The sequence below is a fragment of the Bradysia coprophila genome (assembly GCF_014529535.1).
Source record: "Bradysia coprophila strain Holo2 chromosome X unlocalized genomic scaffold, BU_Bcop_v1 contig_39, whole genome shotgun sequence".
Taxonomy (NCBI): domain Eukaryota; kingdom Metazoa; phylum Arthropoda; class Insecta; order Diptera; family Sciaridae; genus Bradysia; species Bradysia coprophila.
Window position 1 is genome coordinate 2,597,663 of NW_023503329.1, and position 21,837 is coordinate 2,619,499.

Sequence of the window (21,837 nt, forward strand, 5' to 3'; positions counted from 1 at the left end):
ATATTCGTTCTACCATATAAGAAATAACTAGCCAGAGCGCGATGCTAATTTTTGTCAGTATGAGATTGGGTCACTGGTTTCTGAAACAATTATTCTTTGTAAATGTTTTTTTGTTTTCGTCGAATTTTCTTGCGAATCTGTGCTGAAAAATGGAGGATTTTTTTACAGAAAATACGAGAAGATCAAGAAAGTTTGTGAAAACATTTTCTCAAAATCAGAATTCAACCTAATTTAACGTAAATATTAAATAACTATACCAAGCTACATTTACATAACCACAACTGCTGTGACTAACATGGCGTTTAATGAAATTGCAATTTTCCTCTGCAAAAGTCAGTTAATAAAAAAAAGTCCGTAATGCGTATCTAGTCATTTGTTACAAGCAAAAAAGGAAAGAAAATACAAAAAAGGAGAGAAATGAAAAAGTGAATTTTGTTTTCAGACGAAAGAAAATATGGAAAAGTATGAAATTGTTTTGTAAAAGAATGAGGCTAAATTGCTGAATTCAGAAGAAAACGAATATTGAATTTTATCTATCCGCATTTTGTTGTAACATAAATAAAAAGAAATATATACATATCGATACAATGCAGCGTTTGTACAATTTTCCCCAATGTAGGTCAACCTCCAATGTACAGAGAGAGAGAGAGAGAGAGAGACATATATACAAAAAAAATGCTTAAGTTTTAATAATATTTTTTTACGAACATATTTATGGTATGACAACCACTACCGAATGTATTTTATTGTGATATTTTTGCAAATTAAATGGAGCTGCGGTAACGGGCTTTTGTGTAGAATATTTAAAAAAAATAATTTTAAATTCTTCGCTGCTTCACAGCCACTCATAATCGATATCACGAATGTAAGGAAATAAATGGAAATTCGATTAAGAGCCACACGTGTCCGCTTTCATATTTTATAATTAAGACATTCTGAGCGAATAAAATTCGGTTTCAGATTTACTTTTGCGGGGGCAGGACATGTTTTACTTTTCATTTCATTTTCGATCAATTCCTTATATATATTCAATCAAATAACATCAACGAAAATCGATTGTGGAGCTTATGTTTGTACGATTTGTTTTTTTCATTTCATAAGCTCTGGTCTTCCACATGTACTCGTAACTCTACAACTTTCCTAAGTTGACAGTTGTTATACACAACGTCCCATAAGAACATAAGAACTGACAAGTTACAAACTGTTAAGGGAGAATTAACGCAGTAAACGATGTTTCTTTCAGTAAAAACAGTTTTATTGAAATTTGTCGAGATGCAAGTCTTTTTTACAGTCGACGTAAATAAGTTCAGACATTTTCAATTAACCTCTTTGAAATCCAAGCCTAAATCTAATATCGCTTGATACTAATTCGAATTTGAAAATGCATTCATTCTGCATTCATTGTTATGCTTCTGATCACAAATGTCGACATTGACACAGATGACAGAAAAAAGAGGCTGTGACGAAAGTTCACAATCAATGCCTAGATTTGGCTGTTCAAATGTTCTCTTTTCCGATGACACATTTTCAATTTAATAAATAATTCCAACACCAACATATGGCAATACACTTCAGAGGTCCGTAATGACATTTTAAGAATTTTCATCGATCTCACTTTAATGACGTAATCAATCATCGAAAGCTGATTCTTTCAGCGCCTAAATGTAGACTACGTTTTAGTGTTCGATCAAACTATCAAAGCCAGAGCATATTTCTAGGAATTTAATTCTTAAAAATTCCATAAAATTCTTAACAAAATTCCTTAATTTGTGAATTCAGAAATTTCGTGATTTTTTTTTAAAGAATTTATTTTATTAAAAATTTACTTTTATACTTGTCGTAACCGAAAGACCTTTTACCGCAACTCCTTCAGTCAAACTGAAATTTATTTATTTAATTTAAAAAAACCAAAAAATAATTTCTGTATTTCATTTTACTTTAATTTCATTTTTTGCTTTTAACATATCTCTATGTTTATAGTTTCAATATATATATATAATTTTTACGTTTTTAGTTGTTACGTTTATAATATTATTGTTCGTTCCTATATCTGTTCCTATATATTTTTATATTTATTATGTGTTTCCCTTTTTAGTTTTAATTTGTTTACCTTTTTTGTGAGTTGTTATTAATAAAAAAAATATTTTTTATCGCAAATATATTTAACATTTTTGTGTGTGTTTTATTTGTTATCGCTGTTTTTTATTTGTTTTTTTTATGTCCCCTTGTTTATCCTTGCATTTACTTTACCAGCAAAAAAAATCGATGAATTTTTCAAATTATTGGAATTTGATAATCGTGATGGCAGTGGGTGACGAATGGCCAAAGAAAATGTGTGAGCTTTGCCAGGGAATAAATTATTGTTAGGGTTATATGACATTCATATATGGTTTGAAAAATGGACAAAATCATTAGAGCAAAATCTTACGTCCATGAATGCTGAACATTCTCAGAATTTCACTGATTGACTTATATGTTGTATGGTTCGAATTTCAAAAATATGCAGAAATGAAATCCATCACTCGGTTAAAAATGCGACTCTCGCCGTTTTGAAACAGAATTTTTTATAATATTCTGATTGCCTCAAATGCAACCCAATCAAGAACAGATTTTTGCATAAAATTCATTTAAAAACAGAAATGTTCACGTAAATCTGATTCGAAACGCATCAGAAAATAATGAATTAATTTTGTATTCGGAATTACATTTTTCAAAAAATTTAAGCTTTAAATTGATTTTTAAAGAGGGGCGGGGGCTATATGCATTTTCGGCCACATAATCAAAGTGAATTTTTTGTCCGACGACGCATAATTGTATCGAAGGGATTCAGTGTTGGTTGAAGCGAAATGATTTTTTTCATGTTTCAACTTGAATATTTTATGCAAAAATCGTCGACTGGGGTCTCAGCTTCAAAGGGTTTCATGTGGAAATAGCAGACTGTATCGTGTTTGTCCAGAAAATCAATTTCCTATGTTAATATATTAAAGGAATGCGACTTTGTCTACACAATCATTGATGAAAGACTCTTGAAGACTTCTTTTTTATAAAAGCGTAAGTGCTTTTTTAGCTCATCATACTGAGGGGCTGATCCAGGAATAGTGTTAGAAGTGACCAAACTTTGGTATTTTAGTGATTCTGGGAGGAACAGCATTTCTGGACTGTAAAACTTTTAAGTATTTGAGGGACTTTCCAAGTTTATTCCCTCTGGATCTTGCTCATTATTGAAATGTGTCTATGCTCCTAAATTTCAGTTACTTCTGGATTTCCAGGAGGATAAAGTATTCTTGATATCTAGACTTTTGAGATGATTGAAGTGAGTAGATGATCTCTGCTATCTCTTTCGAAAATTCTATCACACCGAAACTATTCGGATTGTAAGAGGCTGAAGCCTACACCAAGCTAAGATTGACTCACCCTAAGGCGACAGGTTAGTTCTGTCAGAATCGAAAATCAATAAACAAATTCACTTTTCTATATACACATAGGGATTACACACATGGTAAAACATGAAGAAGAAAAAACATTTTAATATTCGAAACCTTAATAAAAAGAAAATTTACTTAGGCATATCAAGCCCAAGGTATATTATTAAATAAAACTGCAACATAAATAATGAAATGGAAAAATAAACATGTGCGGCTGATAAAAAATTTAATTTTAATTTTCACCGCTAAATTCAATCGAAACACTTTTCCATGTGTACCAGCTATATTCTATTTATTCATCGCAACCTTACAAACATGTAGTATATACAGTCATCCTCCCAATAAGCCTCCGGCAAAATCCGTAATATATAAAAATGTGAGCGAGAGCTTTTTTTCGGTTGCCAATGTTTGGTGAAAGAAATAATAATAAAAAAATGCGAAAAGAATATTCGTTTCCATAATCAATTTAAAATTGCAATATTCCGCATTCGTGAAAAAAAAACGGTTGAAAACGAAAAGACGATTTGTTTGTTTCTTTGAGTTTTTTTTAGAGACAATTAAACTGGAGAGTTTAGGGAATGGAATTTTTTTTAGCACACCCCCAAAGACAGACGAGGATTATATAGGTCTATTAGGTTCTTGCTTTGAAAATCAATTAAGTCTTTCTCGTTTATAATTCTTAGATTAAATTGAGTTTCATTTATAGTCCTAAATCCAGAGAGACTTAGATCCAAAGACCATTGGAAATTTTCTGTTTCAACGATTGCTCCAAGAAACTGATCAGAAATTTGCAACCATTCTCAAAATATTGTTAGTCTCATGATGACCTAGATTTGGCATTTCCGATTTAGATGAAATTATTATTATTATTATTAAAAACTAAATCGATTCAAACTAAAATAAATTCTCCATTTTCTACAAATGTTCTTCTAAGAGCATTTTCTTTTCTCATTGCCATTCCCATTAAAAGAATGACTTTTCAACAAAAATGTTATTAGCCAAGAAAATAAAAATCTTTAAAATGAAATGGAACAATAAACTTTATTGTGCAACACTTATTGTAGCTTTGCCCTTTTGAAATTTGTTCTGAAGTTCCTGACAATAAATTTTTTTGATTTGTTGCTAAAAAAAATTGCTCGAGACAATTATCCAGATCTTTATTGACAAATTTTTAAGTTTAATAATGGATAGAAACTACTTTTGAACGCAAAACTTTTTGAAGCATTCAAAGAGAAATACCACAAAATTCTCAACTTTTCTGATCAATCAAGTATTTTGCAGACTTGAAGGTGTTCACAGTTACCACTAAAAGACCACATTTTTCTTTTATTTCTTTTATTCCATTGCTTACTAAAGTTCGAAAAAACGCACTTGACCCAGTTTCTTTACCAATCCTAAAAGTCTCAAGATGATGTCATTGTTCTTGATTCCGGAAGAGATGGTCATAGAATGGGAACTAACACCCGATAAAGGTCCAAAAGAGAACATAAAAAATTATTTAGATTCTCTCCAATTTTAATAATTCTTGATGAGTGAGTGCGAGGAGTTTCGCAACAAAATTATTAAATCTGTCGATCTCCCAGTATGTCAAACCAAATCTATCAATTTAATACTTTTATTACGGATTTTTTTTTACGTCGTCAAAAATATCTTAATGACATCACTCGTTTTTAAAACGAGAAAACAAAAAAGCCACTCAAATGTGCCGCTCCTTAGATTATCTCAATGTAAATTAAAAAAAATGGAAAACGGAAACAGATTTTGCTTTTCTCAGATCACTATAAATCGTGCGCATATAAAAAGAACTTCAGAAATTTCATCACGTTTGTGTCACTCCCACCATACTGCAAACCCACCACACAGCCAAGTGAAGCAAGCGGTAAATACTCCCAAACTTTTACCGAATCAAATGATCCACAACTCGTTGGATACATTGTGGTTAAATTGCAGGGACTCGAGAGGAATATAGAGAGCATAACTTTTCAATTTTATTTAAATTAAAATGTAACTCTCCACAATGGTTGAAGGGTTCTGCAACTATTGACATACAAACGTTTTCTCTATTTTTGTTTAGATGGGAAAGGAAGCAATAAAATTTAAACAAAACAAAATTGGTTGAAAGTTTAATGGAAACAAGACAGTCACGGTTATAAGATAGAACACAAGACCAAATCGGTCCAGAACTCCTGAGAAAAGCGTGAAAAATCTACATTGATCTTCTCTGCTAGCAACATTGATGGAAAACAAAGGTTTTGGTTGGTAAAATGTTAACAGTTTACAACTAATGAAATTCTAACTGTTGCGACACATAAAAACGCGAAAGAGACCTAATTCACATTTTTTTGTAAACTGTCAACCTTGACAGCAGAACAAAGGAAAATTTTGAATTAGGTATTCTTCGTGTTGCTATGTTTAGCTAGAGAAACTGTTGCTACACATAGCAACGCGAAAGAGACCTAATTCAAATTTTTCTTTTGTTCTAATGTCAAACTTGAAAGCAGAACAAAAGAAACATTTAAATTAGGTCTCATTCGCGTTGCTATGTGGAAAAAAGACACATCAGAAGAATATTCTTCAACAGCATTCATCATCGCTTTATTTAGCGCTATTCCCGTAGTTGGTAAAGTATAAATGTTCCTTTTTACACGCTTCACTTGGGTCGGGATAACATTCGCAAATGCTTTGTGCAAACCATCTAGGTGTGTTACCTTTTGATGAATAAAAAAAATATTATGCTTTTCCCATGTTAAAACAAAAGCGGGTGAACATATTTCAAATATATATATTTGTGTGATGGTTGATGCGCTTCTCTACATACAAACTACTATACTATACATACACTACTACACACCTTCGTACACCTACATTGAAATTTAATTAAAAACTATAAAAAATTAATTTGCAGTGGAGAAAAATAAGAGAAAAGAAAATTAAAATGCCTTCAGTTTCAGTTGTTTAACTTTGTCAATGTGGCACGTTTTGGCATGGCTGGGTAACGATTCTATGTACATAAAAAAATCGGAATTTTTAATCAAGACACCATTTCGACAAGCTTTTGTATAATCAACTTTCAACTTTCAATAATTAGATTTCGGGATGGTAATATTAGGGCTTATTAAAGTGGTCGCTGCGAGGGGACAACGATATTTGATGTTTTGAGATTCTATGGATTATTAACTCTGCGTCGAACTGCACAGTGAAATCCCTGATCTTGTCTGGTCTAAAATTTTACAAAGTAACTACCCCCTCGAGCAGTTGTTGCTTCTTAAGTTAATGCTGATAGTGTTGCTTCCAATTTCTGTGGGCTCTTATCAACATTACATTGATAACATTGACTCAAGAATTTCTAGAGCATGGAGTGGGTGGAACTGGCGCTTTTATATTCTTTACAATTTTCTTTATATTTCCTCCGAATCAGTTAATTGGACTTTATCTTCGGTTTGTATTTACTGAGCACGGTACATATATCGTTCTCTGTTCTCTATGTTTATTTCTAGAGTTATTCCAATTTGTTTTTTATCCCCTACAGTACAGCTTAGACTTCCTATTTCAATATAAACAGACATCTACAGTTGCGAAACAAGCAAACATCTCCGAACAAACAAACAAAAATCTCTTAAACATCAACATTACATGGAGAATGCAAATCTCTGCATCCTTATTTCCACTATCTGACTATTCGACATGTTTCCACTTACGAAAATTGACTCCAAAAAATTTAGAATTCTACAAAATTCAATAAATCACACAGACATTAAATTTTACGGAAAAACATGTGGCAAATTGGTATACTTCTTCTGAACGGACCAGTTTTATTTGAAAGTTAATTGAGTCGCATTTATTCAGAGCATTAACGCCTTTTTAGTGCTTTCGTAAAGTGTATTAGCACAATGCATTGTTATTTTAGGCATGAGACATTTTGATAGTTGAAAATTTAATGTTAAGGGAAAACCATTCTGTTGAGAGCTAGTTATAACACGCCCACACCGTGTTTGTAGAAGAAAAACCTGGGGAATGCTGACACGCATATATACCTTTTTTTACGAAGAAATTGAAGAATTAGAATAATTTCGCTGCCATTAACGAAATTCGATATAACTTTGTAGTATTGAAGGTTGGTTCCTGGTTTTTTCGGAGTTTATGTCTGGAAAATTACTGATTTTTTTATTCCTTACTATAAAATACCGCATGAAAGTGAAACAAGATTCACGCGTTCGACCTAACGTTTCTTCAGTAGTCAGTGTGCAAAGTATTACGTCTCTAGGACTTTTCGTCTACAGGGAAACAAAAAAAAGGAAACTTGATATTATCGACGTACTCTTATAGATCGACACATTTTTACTGCAGTTTTGTGAGTTTTGGATATATTTTTATAAGGACTATTGACTCAAGTAAAACAGAAACTGAAAATGTGTCGGTTTTCAAAACTCCGTGCGTGTACAACACTACAACACGTCGCAGAGCACATCCAATTTAGATTGGCAACAAGACGGCTACATCATTTTTTGCTGAAAAAAGTCTGATTTCACATTTTCCATCCACTAGAAGTCTTTTTTTAGTTCAATTACACATTCCGACGCAAATGCTCACGGTTAAACGCAGGGGGGGGGGGGGAATTTCGCTGTTATCGTTACATTTTCTTTCAAAGTTAGGGAGGCAGGTGGATGTGTCATTATGTACCGAGGAAAAAAGCGATTATTTTACAAGATTTTCACGGTGCACTTCAATTTATGGAGAGGTAAATTTCTTCTTTTTTTTCGCCTTCGACATTGCACCATACTCCGTTTCCTTTCGAAATGAGAATATAAGTGTGATCGACGGTTGTTCATTTAAAACTAATGGAACAAATCCGTCAAAATGATTCCTTTTTCACTGTAAGCAGCCATGCAACTCTGGTGACCTAGTTCTCTACCAATTCATTTACAGTAATAATTTGTCCTCATTTTCATGGGACTAACGAGAAAGTCGTTTTCAGAATGCATAGTTGATTGTGCAAACATCTTAAGAGTAACTTAAATTTAAAATCTTGCCAACGAATTTTCAATTTACATTGTGTTCGGTATGGATTAGATCTACGCCTTGTCACTTTTTCGTTTACATTAACCGGGACGAATTAACACAGCGTGAAACTTTCGAAAATGCTTTATACAGTTTAGTGGGGCGCATGGGTCAACGAACACCTAAGATTGATACAAGGGCTCTACAAATAATCCTCATGAAAACATATATTTTAAAGAAATGACGTTTTTGATGAAGACGTCCGCTTTTTATAAGTTTACCTTGTCACTATATTCATGTCTTTCCTCGATATATTTAGTCAAATTAGAGTCACACATTCTACAATGTACATTTTCCGTCCTAAAAAGCGAGAGGATTTTATGAATTATGGTCAATGAGGCATTATCAAAACTTCATTTTTATCATAATTCGCTAATGTTATGTGTCACCGTTTGGGTTATATTAAATATTGAACTGTTGAGTTCTTTCTTTGATCCGATTCTTTTGAAAATCGGACCAGTAAATATAAAATCCTACTTTTAGTATACAGACTCGTTCTCTATTTCATAATTACTATTGGAGTATTTGACATCGGCAAAGGGATTGTGTTAGTAGTGACAAGACTAAGTTATGATAGAATGACCTATGTGAGGGATTCTTTTGAAAAACAGCCTACCGAAATCGGCCGCATTTTCCAGTGGACTTTTTTCTATGTGCCTAGAAAGGACTTCGACCCTAGAACCCAAAACCACTTTCAAAAAAATTCTTCGAAGCTTTTGTGACTGGTGAAAGGTGATCCAAAACCGAAGACTTGCACTTTTCTTACCAAAATTTCTCCGGGTACACGAGCCGTACATGGTCGTGTGGGGTGTCATTAGAAAGGTAATCACATGTACTATTGAGCCGAATAGAGACTCATTGGTTTTAAAATTAATCCGCACTGAAATATGTGCAGTTTAAGTTTTCAACAGAAAACTTGCACTTTTCTTACCAATATTTCTCCAGTTACACGAGCCGTACAGGGTCGTGTGGGGTATCATTTGAAAGGTAATTTTATGTGTTTTTGGGCCAAATAGGGTCTTATGGGGTTTGGATGCATATGCGATGAAATATGGGCACTTAAACATTTCAACTTCTCATATTTCATCGTAGATGCTTTCAAACCCCCTTAAGACCCTATTTGGCCCAAAAGCACATAAAATTACCTTTCAAATGATACCCCACACCACCATGTACGGCTCGTGTAACTGGAGAAATATTGGTAAGAAAAGTGCAAGTTTTCGGTTGAAAACTTCAACTGCACATATTTCAGTGCGGATTAATTTTAAAACCAATGAGTCTCTATTCGGCTCAATAGTACATGTGATTACCTTTCTAATGACACCCCACACGACCCTGTACGGCTCGTGTAGCCGGAGAAATTTTGGTAAGAAAAGTGCAAATTTTCGGCTTTCGATCACCTTTCACCAGCCATAAAAGCTTCGAAGAATTTTTTTTGAGAGTGGTTTTCGCTTCTAGGGTCGAAGTCCTTTCTAGGTACCTATAAAAAGTTCCACTAGAAAACACGCCGATTTCGGTAGGCTGTTTTTCAAAAGAATCCCTCTGTACATTTGAGATGTTGCAACTACCATCATTTCACACACGAAATTTCTGTTGGAAAATTCATTATTATCTTTCTTAGCGTATTCGATTCCACACCTTGCCACCGGCTCTGTCTGGAAACCTCTCACACGCTAAAAAAGACTTTTAGTCTTACGTCCGAAATATACTACTGTTGATGTAATTTACAAATTCTGACTTTGAAAATTTCCTTTTTACAACGCCACTTTTCCTCAGAGAACTGAGCCCTCCCTAGCCCATTAGACTAAGCCGGTCCTGTTTGAAAATAGTTTATATGTGAACTGGCATTTTGGTATTAGACGAATTTAATTTTCTTAAAAGAAACTTGGATGAAATGGGTCAGAAATATGCACATCAGTCACATCAGTGATAACCAAGAGTCTGTCGGAGGAAAGCGATAGGGAAGTAGAGCAAAGTACACATTCATTACGATTATTCTTTGCTCTTGTAAATCAAAATAAAAGATTTGCATACACTGCCGAGTCTGCATTGCAAAGATTTCCATACAAAAAAAGTAGTCGCAACACCGAAGTAAATAATGAAAGAACAAGTTGACGGTAAGTTTGCTCAACACTTTCCAAACGGTGAATCAGAGCCAAGAATCATAAATGCGAATGAATAAGGTGCAAATATGAGTATACTAGGATGATGATAATGTTGGAAACGACAGAGACCATTTTCCATTGTTTGGTTTTCCTCCTGGAGACTACCTCATTCGTTGGATCATAATTATATTCTCCACAATAACATAATTGGCCAACAAATAAAGCTGGATTCATTCTAAATGAGCGCCATTGTATAATAGATTTTCCAAAATTGCTTTTGAAATGCATTGAACTGAATGTGAATTGCAAATTAACGGGAAATATTTCTTTCACGTTTTAAAATTAAATTACAAAATTTGTGCACACTGTTCCCATCAGTTATCGAACGATCGAATTTGTGTCAAATATTTTGACTGGACTATAGGTCAAGGCAAATGACTGGATTAAATGAACAATTAATTTTCTCTAACCGAATCGAATGGCTGAAATCAAATCACCATTAAAATGTCCATAAATTGATATGGATTCTGTCGAAATGATGGCATTTAAAAACAAAATCTGATATCCTGTGCATAACTGAAACCGAACCGGAAAATTCAATGGCAAAATCGTAATTCAAACATTATTCGGAAATTGTTGCAAAATCTGAGAGATGTTTTAATGAAATATTTTTGAAAATTGCTTTTCCCCAAAAATATTTAAATTTATCCTTGTCGGTCGAGAGTGAATTTCTAATTGCAAGAAAGAAAGAAACATACACCAGATACTAGGAATTTTGTGATACATTTTCGAATTGCTTGTCGTTTAGTTGGAAAACGGATAATAATTGTTTTGCTCATGCATTAATTTTCATGTTTATTGTGTTTTTGTGTGTAGACATTTCATTGGAAAATTTCTCGAAAAAATTAATTACTCAAAATGTTTCTCGGTTATTTTTAGGAACGTAACGGAATGGGTAATGGTTTAGACATGAGATCATTAGAACACTGTCTTAGTGACTTAATGCGAGGATGTGGAGATGGTGCGGGTCCACCTGATCATTTGAAAGGTAAGAATTGAATTTTGAATTAGAATATGTAAGAAAGTTGTATTTGCCAGATCAGTGAAAGATTGTGTAATGAGAAACAAAATATAATGGGATTCAATTTTCCTAGGACACGTGTTCCCTGTAATCATTATGTTTTTTAATCCACTATTATCGAATCGTGGTAGCAACGACCCGAATGACGAAAGTGATTTATTTTTTAGATCGTAAGATCGTTGCTTCTACTTAATTCTAAGTAAAATTTTTCCATTCAAAAGAAGTTTAACGAAAGCTAACAAAAGCTCTTTAAAGCTATCAGGAAGTGGACATCGAAAGGATTTTAAATGAGTCCTATCCACTTTTATCTATTTATTAGATTGATCATTATAACTGAAACCTTACCAGGAAAATCCATCAAAACTTTCGAAATCCTTTTCTTTGGACTAAGACTCCGACTCAGATTTATGAATTCAGTTTAGAGCTTTCATGTTCTAAACGAACAGTTCATAGTAGTAGAACTAGAATTATTGGAATATAAGTATGATTTTAAAGAAAGAAGCTTAAAGCCTGTAAAGGCCTTTTATGCTAAGTCATCTACACCGCTCTCTCTGTCTGCGTACGTCTCTTACTTCTGCGAAGTTTGTCATCTCCAACAATGGAAGCTGCTATTAACTAACTTTTTAATTGCAAAAAATTCGATACGTTCATCGATTTACGTATAGTTTGAGTTATCGAATTACGTAAGGAATTCTTTTCGAAACTGTCCTCACCAGACCAATTATTTCTTCTATCAACTATGTTGAAAAGAAAGAACAAATCCCCCTAAGCAAAATATTTATAATTACCAGGTTGGATAATGTAACTTTAAACGAAAGGCAGAAAAATGATGCGCATGATTTTGATAGATTTTATGTTCGTCATTTTCTCAGTACACTTGGCCTCACCAAACGAACGACATTTATCACAAGATGAACCTACTGACTGGTGTATATCTATCTATTCCGAACAATACACCAAATATATTCTCTGTTTACTTTGTACATGTGTCAGTCAGAATAATATTCATTAAAATATATATAACAAATTGGCGTATGAGATATAGATTTCACTCGGAACATAATGTAATATCGTTCTCGTGTGCAAGTACGAAAAGTGTACACACAGTTACATCTTTACGTTTACAAAAAGAGCGCGTGCTCGAGTTGCGCAGAAAATCCATCTATTTCTGCATTTTCTTTGGTGTACTATTTACTACGTAATGGCTGAGAAATGTGTACACCCTATAATAAGTTCAAAGGATAGAATATGTGTACGGTATTTGTATATTATAAAGTATCTCTGTGCGATCAAAGTCCATGTGTATAGAGATTTACTTAAATGCGTATACATCAAGTTGTATATAATTCTAATGTATTTGCGATGAGCATTAACATTGCAAAATGGTTCACATAGAAAAAGGTCAAAAAGCACAGGGGTGTAATTTAGAACAATTTTTATTGTCGCTGCCTTAGAACATTTTTGATTTTTGTGCCAGCCCTGTTGAATGTCGTTCAAAAACATCAACTCGTTTTTTAATTTTCTGAATGAGCTCATTACCGACAATACCACAACATGTACCGAAATATTTTTTGAACCGGTGGGTGGCGAATTAAAGTCGCATTTGCGTCTAGTTCTCCAATTAATTTAATTAAAATCTGATTCTTATTGTAAAAAAAAACTTGGAACGAGCCGAACAATTCTTATGATCTGGAATTTTGATTACCCAACGCAGATCCAGTCAAATAAATCGACAAACATTTTAAATGCAAATTTAACCGATTTCTGTGATACAATTGGAAATTCCAGATCATACGAATTGTTCGGTTCGTTCCGAGGTTTTTTTAAAAAATAATATCAAATTTTTATTAATTTAATTAAAGAAATAGATGCCCTTTTTCATATAGTTCGTTAATTTTCTAGTTTTCGGCAACAACGATTTTCTGTTATAGTAACTTTTAATTGTCCTTCGGCAATTTCCTAACATCGATGGTATTTTACGACAATTTTTATGGTAAAGTGGTACACCCGTGTCAAAAAGCCAAAGTTTATAAAATCTATTAATAAACAATTATAAAAAACCGAAGGAAAAAATAGCGAGATTCCAGTACAGAAAACACATTTTGAGGGCTTCGTCGATTTATAGCTAAAATGAAATGTAGCATTTTATAGTAGATTACGTTCTTGATATTCTTATTTTGACGAGTGGGAAGTTTATAACCCGCTCTGAAAAGACAATCCCACTAGTCAACATAGAAAACTAATATTACCGACCACCAATGTCATTGGATAAACAAATCATCTCGTTGAGGTGTAGCTAGTAATGATTAGTTACATTAACTGGGTAGGAAAAGCGTATAGAGATGTACAGATGAAATTTTTATAGAGATATTTCTGACAGTCAGGTATGTACGAAAATGTTATGTTGGATTTTCATATAAGCCTGTCAGAAATATCTCTATAAAAAATTCAACTGTAGAAAGGGTCACCCCGAGATTTCAGATTTATTTCTGAGTTGTAAAAAATACTTTCTACAACATTAGATGCTTACTGTCATACCAAGCGACACAATTTCTTATTATCTTACCGCTCACAAATGTTTTTTCATCATAAAATTGCCAAGTGTTCCACTTCTATCGTGTTTTGTTGGCTTTTTTATATTGAAAAGTTGAAAAGAATATAAACTTAAAAGAAAGAATCAATAGAAGTTCATCAAACCATTAGATTGGCCATTATAAGTGTGCTGAATTCAATTCATATAGCGGTAAGTCCCAAAGGAACCAAACCCGTATTATAAAGGTCGATCGGAGTTTTATATTACTCTTGACTTGTCTGTATATCTATATAGCGCCGGCATTGTATATAGTTTCTGTTATGTACTAATTCGTATCAATTGTATGTTTGTCTTGTACTCCTCTGGGTCACAGGCCTCCGTTCGTAGCCTTCACATTTACCATATGTACAAAGTCTCTTCACAAAAAAAGGATATTTAAAGTGACTTATTTACCCTGGGTAGTGCTGAATCAACAGTTAATTCAATTTCTATCCTACCGATCCATCCTTCTTCATTCCACCGCAAAAAATTCATGACGTTTGGAACCATTTTATCATAAAGTTTGGCATCAGCACCATCTCTTCGAAAGAAAAACTATTAAAAATCGACAATTCCTTATTTATTCCTTAAGCATGACCTATAACTGTTTGCAGAGTATGACTCATTTGAGTAATTGAATTCTTTCTTTTGAAAATCGGCCACGGCCGAATGAAGTTGGGAAATCTGTCACAGATCTTTTTTTCTGCAAGGATTCATTCACTGTTAATTATACTTAAAAGAGCTGTAGTCGAAATGGTTTTCTTTCACTTCAGATCTTTCCAAAGGAGGTTGATAAAGAAACCCTAAATTTTCAGAATTTTCCCAACGTCGCGAAAATTCAACAAGCACAAAGCTTTTTTTAATATATACGTGACCTATTTCAGAGAGTAATGAATTAGTGAACTGTGAGCACAACGCAATTTTTTTTTAATAATTCTTTTATAGATGCTTTTGTTGCTATTGTGAAATTACGGTTACTGCACAGATACGGTAGTTAAATATGTTCCGTAATTTTTGTTGTTTCATTATTTTCACCATCAATATAACTTACTAATGCCTTAATGTCCCGTGCATTGTCCGGACGTTACGATTTCGTTCTCGATGATAAAAATGAAGACATACTCGATGTAGTCAATGCGAAAGTTTTACAAGTGAGAAACATCCTCGTTGAAATAAAAAATGTGTGTGAAGCGGGGGATAACATTTCTTTCTGTTCGTAAAAGAAGTCTTCATTTGCACGTTTATATTGTCAATAAAATACCACCTAGTGCGAGGAAAAGCAATATAACCAGATTTTCTTTTTTCTATTCTTATATGGTTTGTGTTAAAAACTGAAAGCCAGTTTGACTAAAGTAATAGTCTCTCTATTCGAAATATTCGAATTTTTGATGTGGGTTAACGCATCCCATGTAATGTATTGCATGGTTTTTTTTTTGGCTTCTTCTTTTCGTGTGTATGTGTTGCGTATGTGAAACAAAAACCGTTTCCATTTGAACGAGATAAAAAAAGGGAAAAATTGGGAAAAACTCGTTTGACAAAAATTCTAACACTTGCGCTATCATTTTTCTTTGCTTTCTAAATATCAAAATGGATCTGCCGAGTATAAACGTTCGTCGAGTCTGGTTTGTATTATAATAAATACACGATAGAGACACATTTTATGTATACTTTTTGCTAATATAAAAATGGTTCAATAAAGACACACAGTACGGGCCAGAGATACATGGTGTATTATACCATGCCGCTATAATCGAGTATACCCGGGTAACACATTTATTATAAGTGTTTAGCGTAAATTTGGTCTCCCTCAGTGAACATAAATATATTTGTGCAAACCACTTCATACATATCTGAAAATCCATTTTTTGCTGTTGATTTAAAATGTTTCGTGATAAAAGACTCAGTATATTTGATTCGGTTCATTCGATGCATGCATGCAGGGATTGTGAGGGCCTCTTCAGTTTCCAGTTTGATGCTTGTTTTCTAAATCGTTTGCATGCTTACGGGGCGAGAATTGCACTTTTTTCGATCAACAAGAGTCCTTCTATCGACACATTCGGCCTGTGAAGTATACTATATGGTAAACGATCCATCTGATTTGAAAAACTACTGTTCTTCAAGTGTGAAACATAATATTGAATTATTTCGATTTGATGCAACATCACTGAAGATTTGATAGATTCGTTAGCATTGTTAGATTGAAACTGAAGCTAGGCCAAGTTTTCTCTTCACTTCTTGTAAATTAGTGGTAGCTGTACTATTTGGAAACGGTGGAGTAGTCTGTTCGTGTGGACCTAATTTTCACGGCAACCGTTTCCATTGTAACAGATTACATATCATCGGATTCCATACAGTAATCGCTTCCATGGAAAGAATTACCTCGAGCTACAGCTTAGTTATGAGTACTCAACAGTAACGATTCAAGTATCGAGAAGTAATGATTCTATTTTTCATACCATTCTGATAAATGTGGGTGGATATTGAGCTCGGGAAGAATTTTACGTTACCGCTAATTACCTATACTTCCTTATGCTTCATTGAAAATAGGTCACTACGAGTTTCTCACAGTATATGTATGCACATCGCTACTTTGAACACAAGAATACAATTCGGCATGAAAGTTTTGTTATTTTAGTGTCATATTAAATGCAAAGCTTCCGAAATTTCGGAGATATTTTACGTGCCATGTTTTCACTCACCAATTAATGAATGTAATTCAATTTCCCAGATAAATAACACGTCAGATTAGTCGTCGGAATCATTTTACTCAATATTTTTTCCAGTACTAATATATTCAGGCTATGAATCTCTATCAATTCTATAACATGTTATCATCTGTGCACTCACGATACAGAGAGTATGTTCACGAAATACCCCCGCATTTAATAATTCAGAATAGACGGGAAGTTGTAATGAAATAAAGTTTATGGAAATTTGTTAATTAATTTATGGGAATTATGGTTAAAGTTAAAGTGATTTAGTAAATTTGATATTTTGCTCTGTTAGAACTACACAAATATGTCATGATGATATTTTGGAGAAGATGGGTGGGGAATAAATAAATGTAAAACTTAACACAAAAGGATTTTATAGTTAATTAATCCGTATAATGCATGGATTGATTAGTTGAATGTGGTCGGTGCGGTAATAGTTAGTTAAAGTAAGACTCTACGGTATCGATTCCTTTCCGGCGGTTGTTTTATCGCTGTGTGATGTCTAAGGAATTGGAAATTTTAATGTGTTTAGTTCCTATGAATAAGAAAATTCGAAATTTAGGTAGGCTAACAACATCTAATACGGTGATTACTTATTCAACGAATTGTTATTAACAGAATTCAGACCCAATAGTGGTCTCATATCAGAGTAATACTGTAATTTGGGGGAATTTTAGTATCAGCGTATGAGATGTTGTAACTTCTCTTCTCTTAAAAGAGACTAAGGCAGATTGATTACAATAGGAATCACACAGATACCGTTTTGCACATGAACAAGTCAAGCGAATTATAGCGGAAATATACTTTCAACTCATCACCAAACTTGCCAAACTTGTGGCTAGTAGTGTGTTGTAAAGCTAAAAGCCGACTTACAGAAGCCAATTACATCGTTCAATTAATTTTTTCGCAGTTTAATCCTGCACTGAAACTACCAGCTCGTCCACAAACACACTTTTGTAAAATAAATAATCAACGCACAAGCTATGCTGTGAATGAGCTATTTACATCGATAATGTTCTACCTGCGTACATATATGACGATATGACGATAGTATAGTATAGACATTGTCTATTAGACACAGTACAGCACAGTATATCTTTACTTTGTTTAATGTCGTATATGTTAGTGGACCGGCTGGAGCAAAGGATCTGCACATATTTATGAGTTTGTCGATGTAGAATAAATGTTTCACCGACATCTACTAATATTAGTTCACCATCTAAGCAATTTATTAATCAAGAGTCCATATATGTTGTAAAAAACCAAACTGATGAAAAGAGAACTCTTTCAGTTCAGCTATCGATGGCGCACTTTTATTTCTTCTCTTTGACAACGCAAAGTGCACTCAGACCCTTTAGAAACTTCTTTTTGTTCCAAAGTTTATAAGTAAAAAAAAAAATGCAGCCGTAGCCGTATTCAGAATCGACATCGTATTAAGCCAATGTATACGCATATAATGAAGTACATATTAATAGATGCCTGTATTAACGAAGACTGACTTGACTGTTAGACTAGACACCATTCACATTCCATTTCACACTCTCGACATGTGTGCATTTCAAACAGTTTATTAACTGAACGTGTACAAGAGTGGAAAGCGTATGATAGATAATTTTCATTACGAGAACAAAACAGAAAAAATCAACCGTCCTACAACATAAAACGTCTCTATATGTAGAATTGGAAATCGCTGTATATCCATCACACCCAGAACGTATATATATAACATTACGTGTATGTTTCGTAATATGGCTAAGTTGCAACATTTCACGAGAAAATTTCTTAAGTTTATACCATGGAACCTAATATATATTTGCGGATAAGTGTTCTAAAAGGAAATAAAATCGATCAGCTGATTTATCCTCAGAGGGTGTTTATTACGCTATCTTATGTCTCTCATATACATACATATATACAGCGAGTAGTGTTGTAGCCATCAATCGTGTACACTGTATTCAGAAGACCCGTGCGCCGGTTCTCGTTCTGTACAATATTCGAACGATTGAGCAATGGTCTCATCTAAAAAAAAATATCAAATTCATCTAAGGGCTCCTCTCTGTGGGCGTCAACAACATTGCTGAATCCTATCTCCTATTTCACTTCGATTCGTTTTCAGGACAATTTGCCTTGAAAGACGTGCTAAAAATCGGAGCTTTCAAAAGTTGTACCTAAATATCGACATAGAAAATATCAACACTTGCTGCGACACAGCGGTACAGAATAATCCGCCCCAAGTCTATCGGTATTTTAAGTTATTTTGTCCGTAATAGTTACATGCGTCATTGATTTGATAGAACTTATATGGAGGTGGCAATGTTAAAGTGGTATCGCATTGTTTGTTTGATTTAGAGAGCTTTCGAAAGTTTTGTACTTCTTTTGGATTACATTTTAAAAGACAACATAGACCGTCAACGGGCTTTCCGCCTTACTGACTGAATGGAATTACCAACGAACAATAACATGTAACACAAACAGACATTATCGATACTAAATCCAAGGCGCAACCTTATAACCGATTCAATCAGATGTCGTTATTGTGGACAACAACCTGATGAAGCGAATTTTTTGAGTTGCGGTTGAGTTTCGAACCCACAACTGACAATTCTGTAATTCAATGTGAAGTCTCGACTTACACACTGCGCCATTGAGTTGTTAAGGTAGAATATTTTAGTGGACAAACGAAGCTTAAAGCGAGGGTTCTTTAAAAGCAAAGACTCAAATATGATACGGTGTTTTGGCTTAACACAGCAGAGAATAACAGTGTCTGCTGGCCGCAAATTACATTGGGTAATGAGTCATTTTCGTGGGGTGCTGCCAGTAAATGCATTTTCGTGTCTATTTCTCCGATAGGAAAATAAATTGACGAAATTTAAATGATAAGATTTCCACGCAATTCATAATTCATATGCGAAATCTCCTGTCTGACTGTGAACTCCTCGGCCGGAATCAAAAGTGCTTTCCTTTATTTTCATTTTTGCCGATTGCATACAAATTTTGCTAATTATTTTAAGTGGAGACAGTAAACCAGAAGTGTACATACTGACGACGGCATTTGATTTAGTATTTGATTGAAACTGTCCTGAATAACCGACAAATTGATAATGACTTGCTGTAAATGCAAAGAATTTTTCTTCGATTAAAGTTTGTAATTTCATCCAGTTCTGGTATTTTTCGCAATAGTTTCAATCTGATGACTTGCAGAAGTCAAACAATGAACGCTCTTTTTAAGCAACTTCACCTTTCTATTGGTGGGAATCCAGTTCGGTGGAATAATGCACCGTTCAATTACGTTGCAATCACTCAACACAGATCAATTTGAAAATTAACCCACACTCATTGTGCCGACGACGCACGGGTCTAGTACTGAATATTGGGATATTTTATGTTGGAATGTAGGATGTGTCTGATATACATAAATATGGGTATGGGGTGGTGTATATACTATGACGGTTTCACCTATTGGTATATATAGGAATTTGTATTTATGTGTGGAATATTTATTTATATTGCTTCCGGATTTTGATGTTGGATCAATGGAAAAACGGGGGGCTGAAAGAGTGTTGTGTTCATTGTATAGTAGACATAAAAACGTATACAATATGACACACGATGAATCCCCAGCATGGAGGATTTCACCGTAATACCGGATACAATCGTAGAATTTGTTTTAGTGATAGCATTTTTGCATATTGTTTTTGTCATAATTATTTTATTCGCTATGACGGAAATTAAAAAATAATAATTGATTAATTCCGTGACGGCATTCAATCAACGTGGTGAACTGAATTTATTTTATTTTTTATACATTTTTTTATTATTTGCCTATGATGCTGTTAATGGTACTTATTGATTAATATTTTTCGGTTCAAGTACATGAATACGAAATTCTTATTCGGTCCGCACGAAATATCGGGGCTATTAGGTGTTAACATACCGTTTGTACAACTTGCACATCTCAACTCATAGGGGAAGCAATGAAAAACCCTTTTTGCCTATAAGTTTAAGTCAGAGAAATGATAAGTTGGTACAGGCGTACCAACTTATTATTTCCCTGATTTAAGTTCGAATGTCTATTTATTGCACGGACGGTCTAAACTATTTAGTTAATTAACTCCAATACTACAACATAAAGTGAAAGATCTTGACGATACCAATCGTAAACGTAAATTGGCTTATTTATTATACCATTAGCCGTTGAAGCGATTGTAGGTCGAGCTACTCGGCTGTAGAATAATAGTTGTCGTACTTTTTTCCACATACAATGTCTACAACTTAGTCTTCTTTGATAGATTTAACATCATGTGTATCGTAAACTGAAAATGGTTCGTCGAAGATGAGGAGCTATTTTAGTTCAGGGAGTCCACGACGATCCCAGAGGGTGATACATAATAATATGAAAGATCGTACTTATACAGATTGTACAGATTTCTTTTTCCTCAGCAGCTTAAGTGTTAAATGGATGGATTTTCAAGTACAGACTAAGAATAAAAAGATATGAAAAGTATTGCCGAAAATGGACTTTCGACTTAAATAAACAGTTTTATATTGCAAAATTTCATTTCCGAAGAATAATGCGAAAGGGGGAGAGTTAATAATTAGCATCAGGTTCCTACATGTTTAATGTCTTCATCTTCAAAACCAATATCGGAAAAAGAATTTATTGGTCGTCGCAGGGACTACTTTTACAAAAACATATTTTCTTGAATTTACGCACAATTTCCTCGATTTTCCCAAAAAATATTTTTCGGAAAATTCTGAAAAATTAGAAAATTTAGGAAAATATGGGAAAATGTTTCCACAGAAAAGCCTCTGGTTGGTATAGTTCTTTCCTTCTTCTTTTTCCAAAATTCGTTAGTTTTGACTGAAAAACGTAATTGTTGAT

The 21,837-nt window shown here is 33.7% G+C and overlaps 1 protein-coding gene across 6 annotated transcripts in view; it reads left to right on the forward strand.

Moving 5' to 3' along the window:
• Positions 1–21,837, forward strand: part of LOC119069796 (cytoplasmic polyadenylation element-binding protein 2-like) — an 85,867-nt gene that overhangs the window by 13,301 nt on the left and 50,729 nt on the right. For all 6 annotated transcript variants that reach the window (XM_037173945.1, XM_037173944.1, XM_037173950.1 and 3 more), the window contains exon 3: positions 11,528–11,636. In XM_037173945.1, the coding sequence (XP_037029840.1) occupies positions 11,528–11,636 (109 nt within the window). The remainder of the gene's footprint in view (positions 1–11,527; positions 11,637–21,837) is intronic.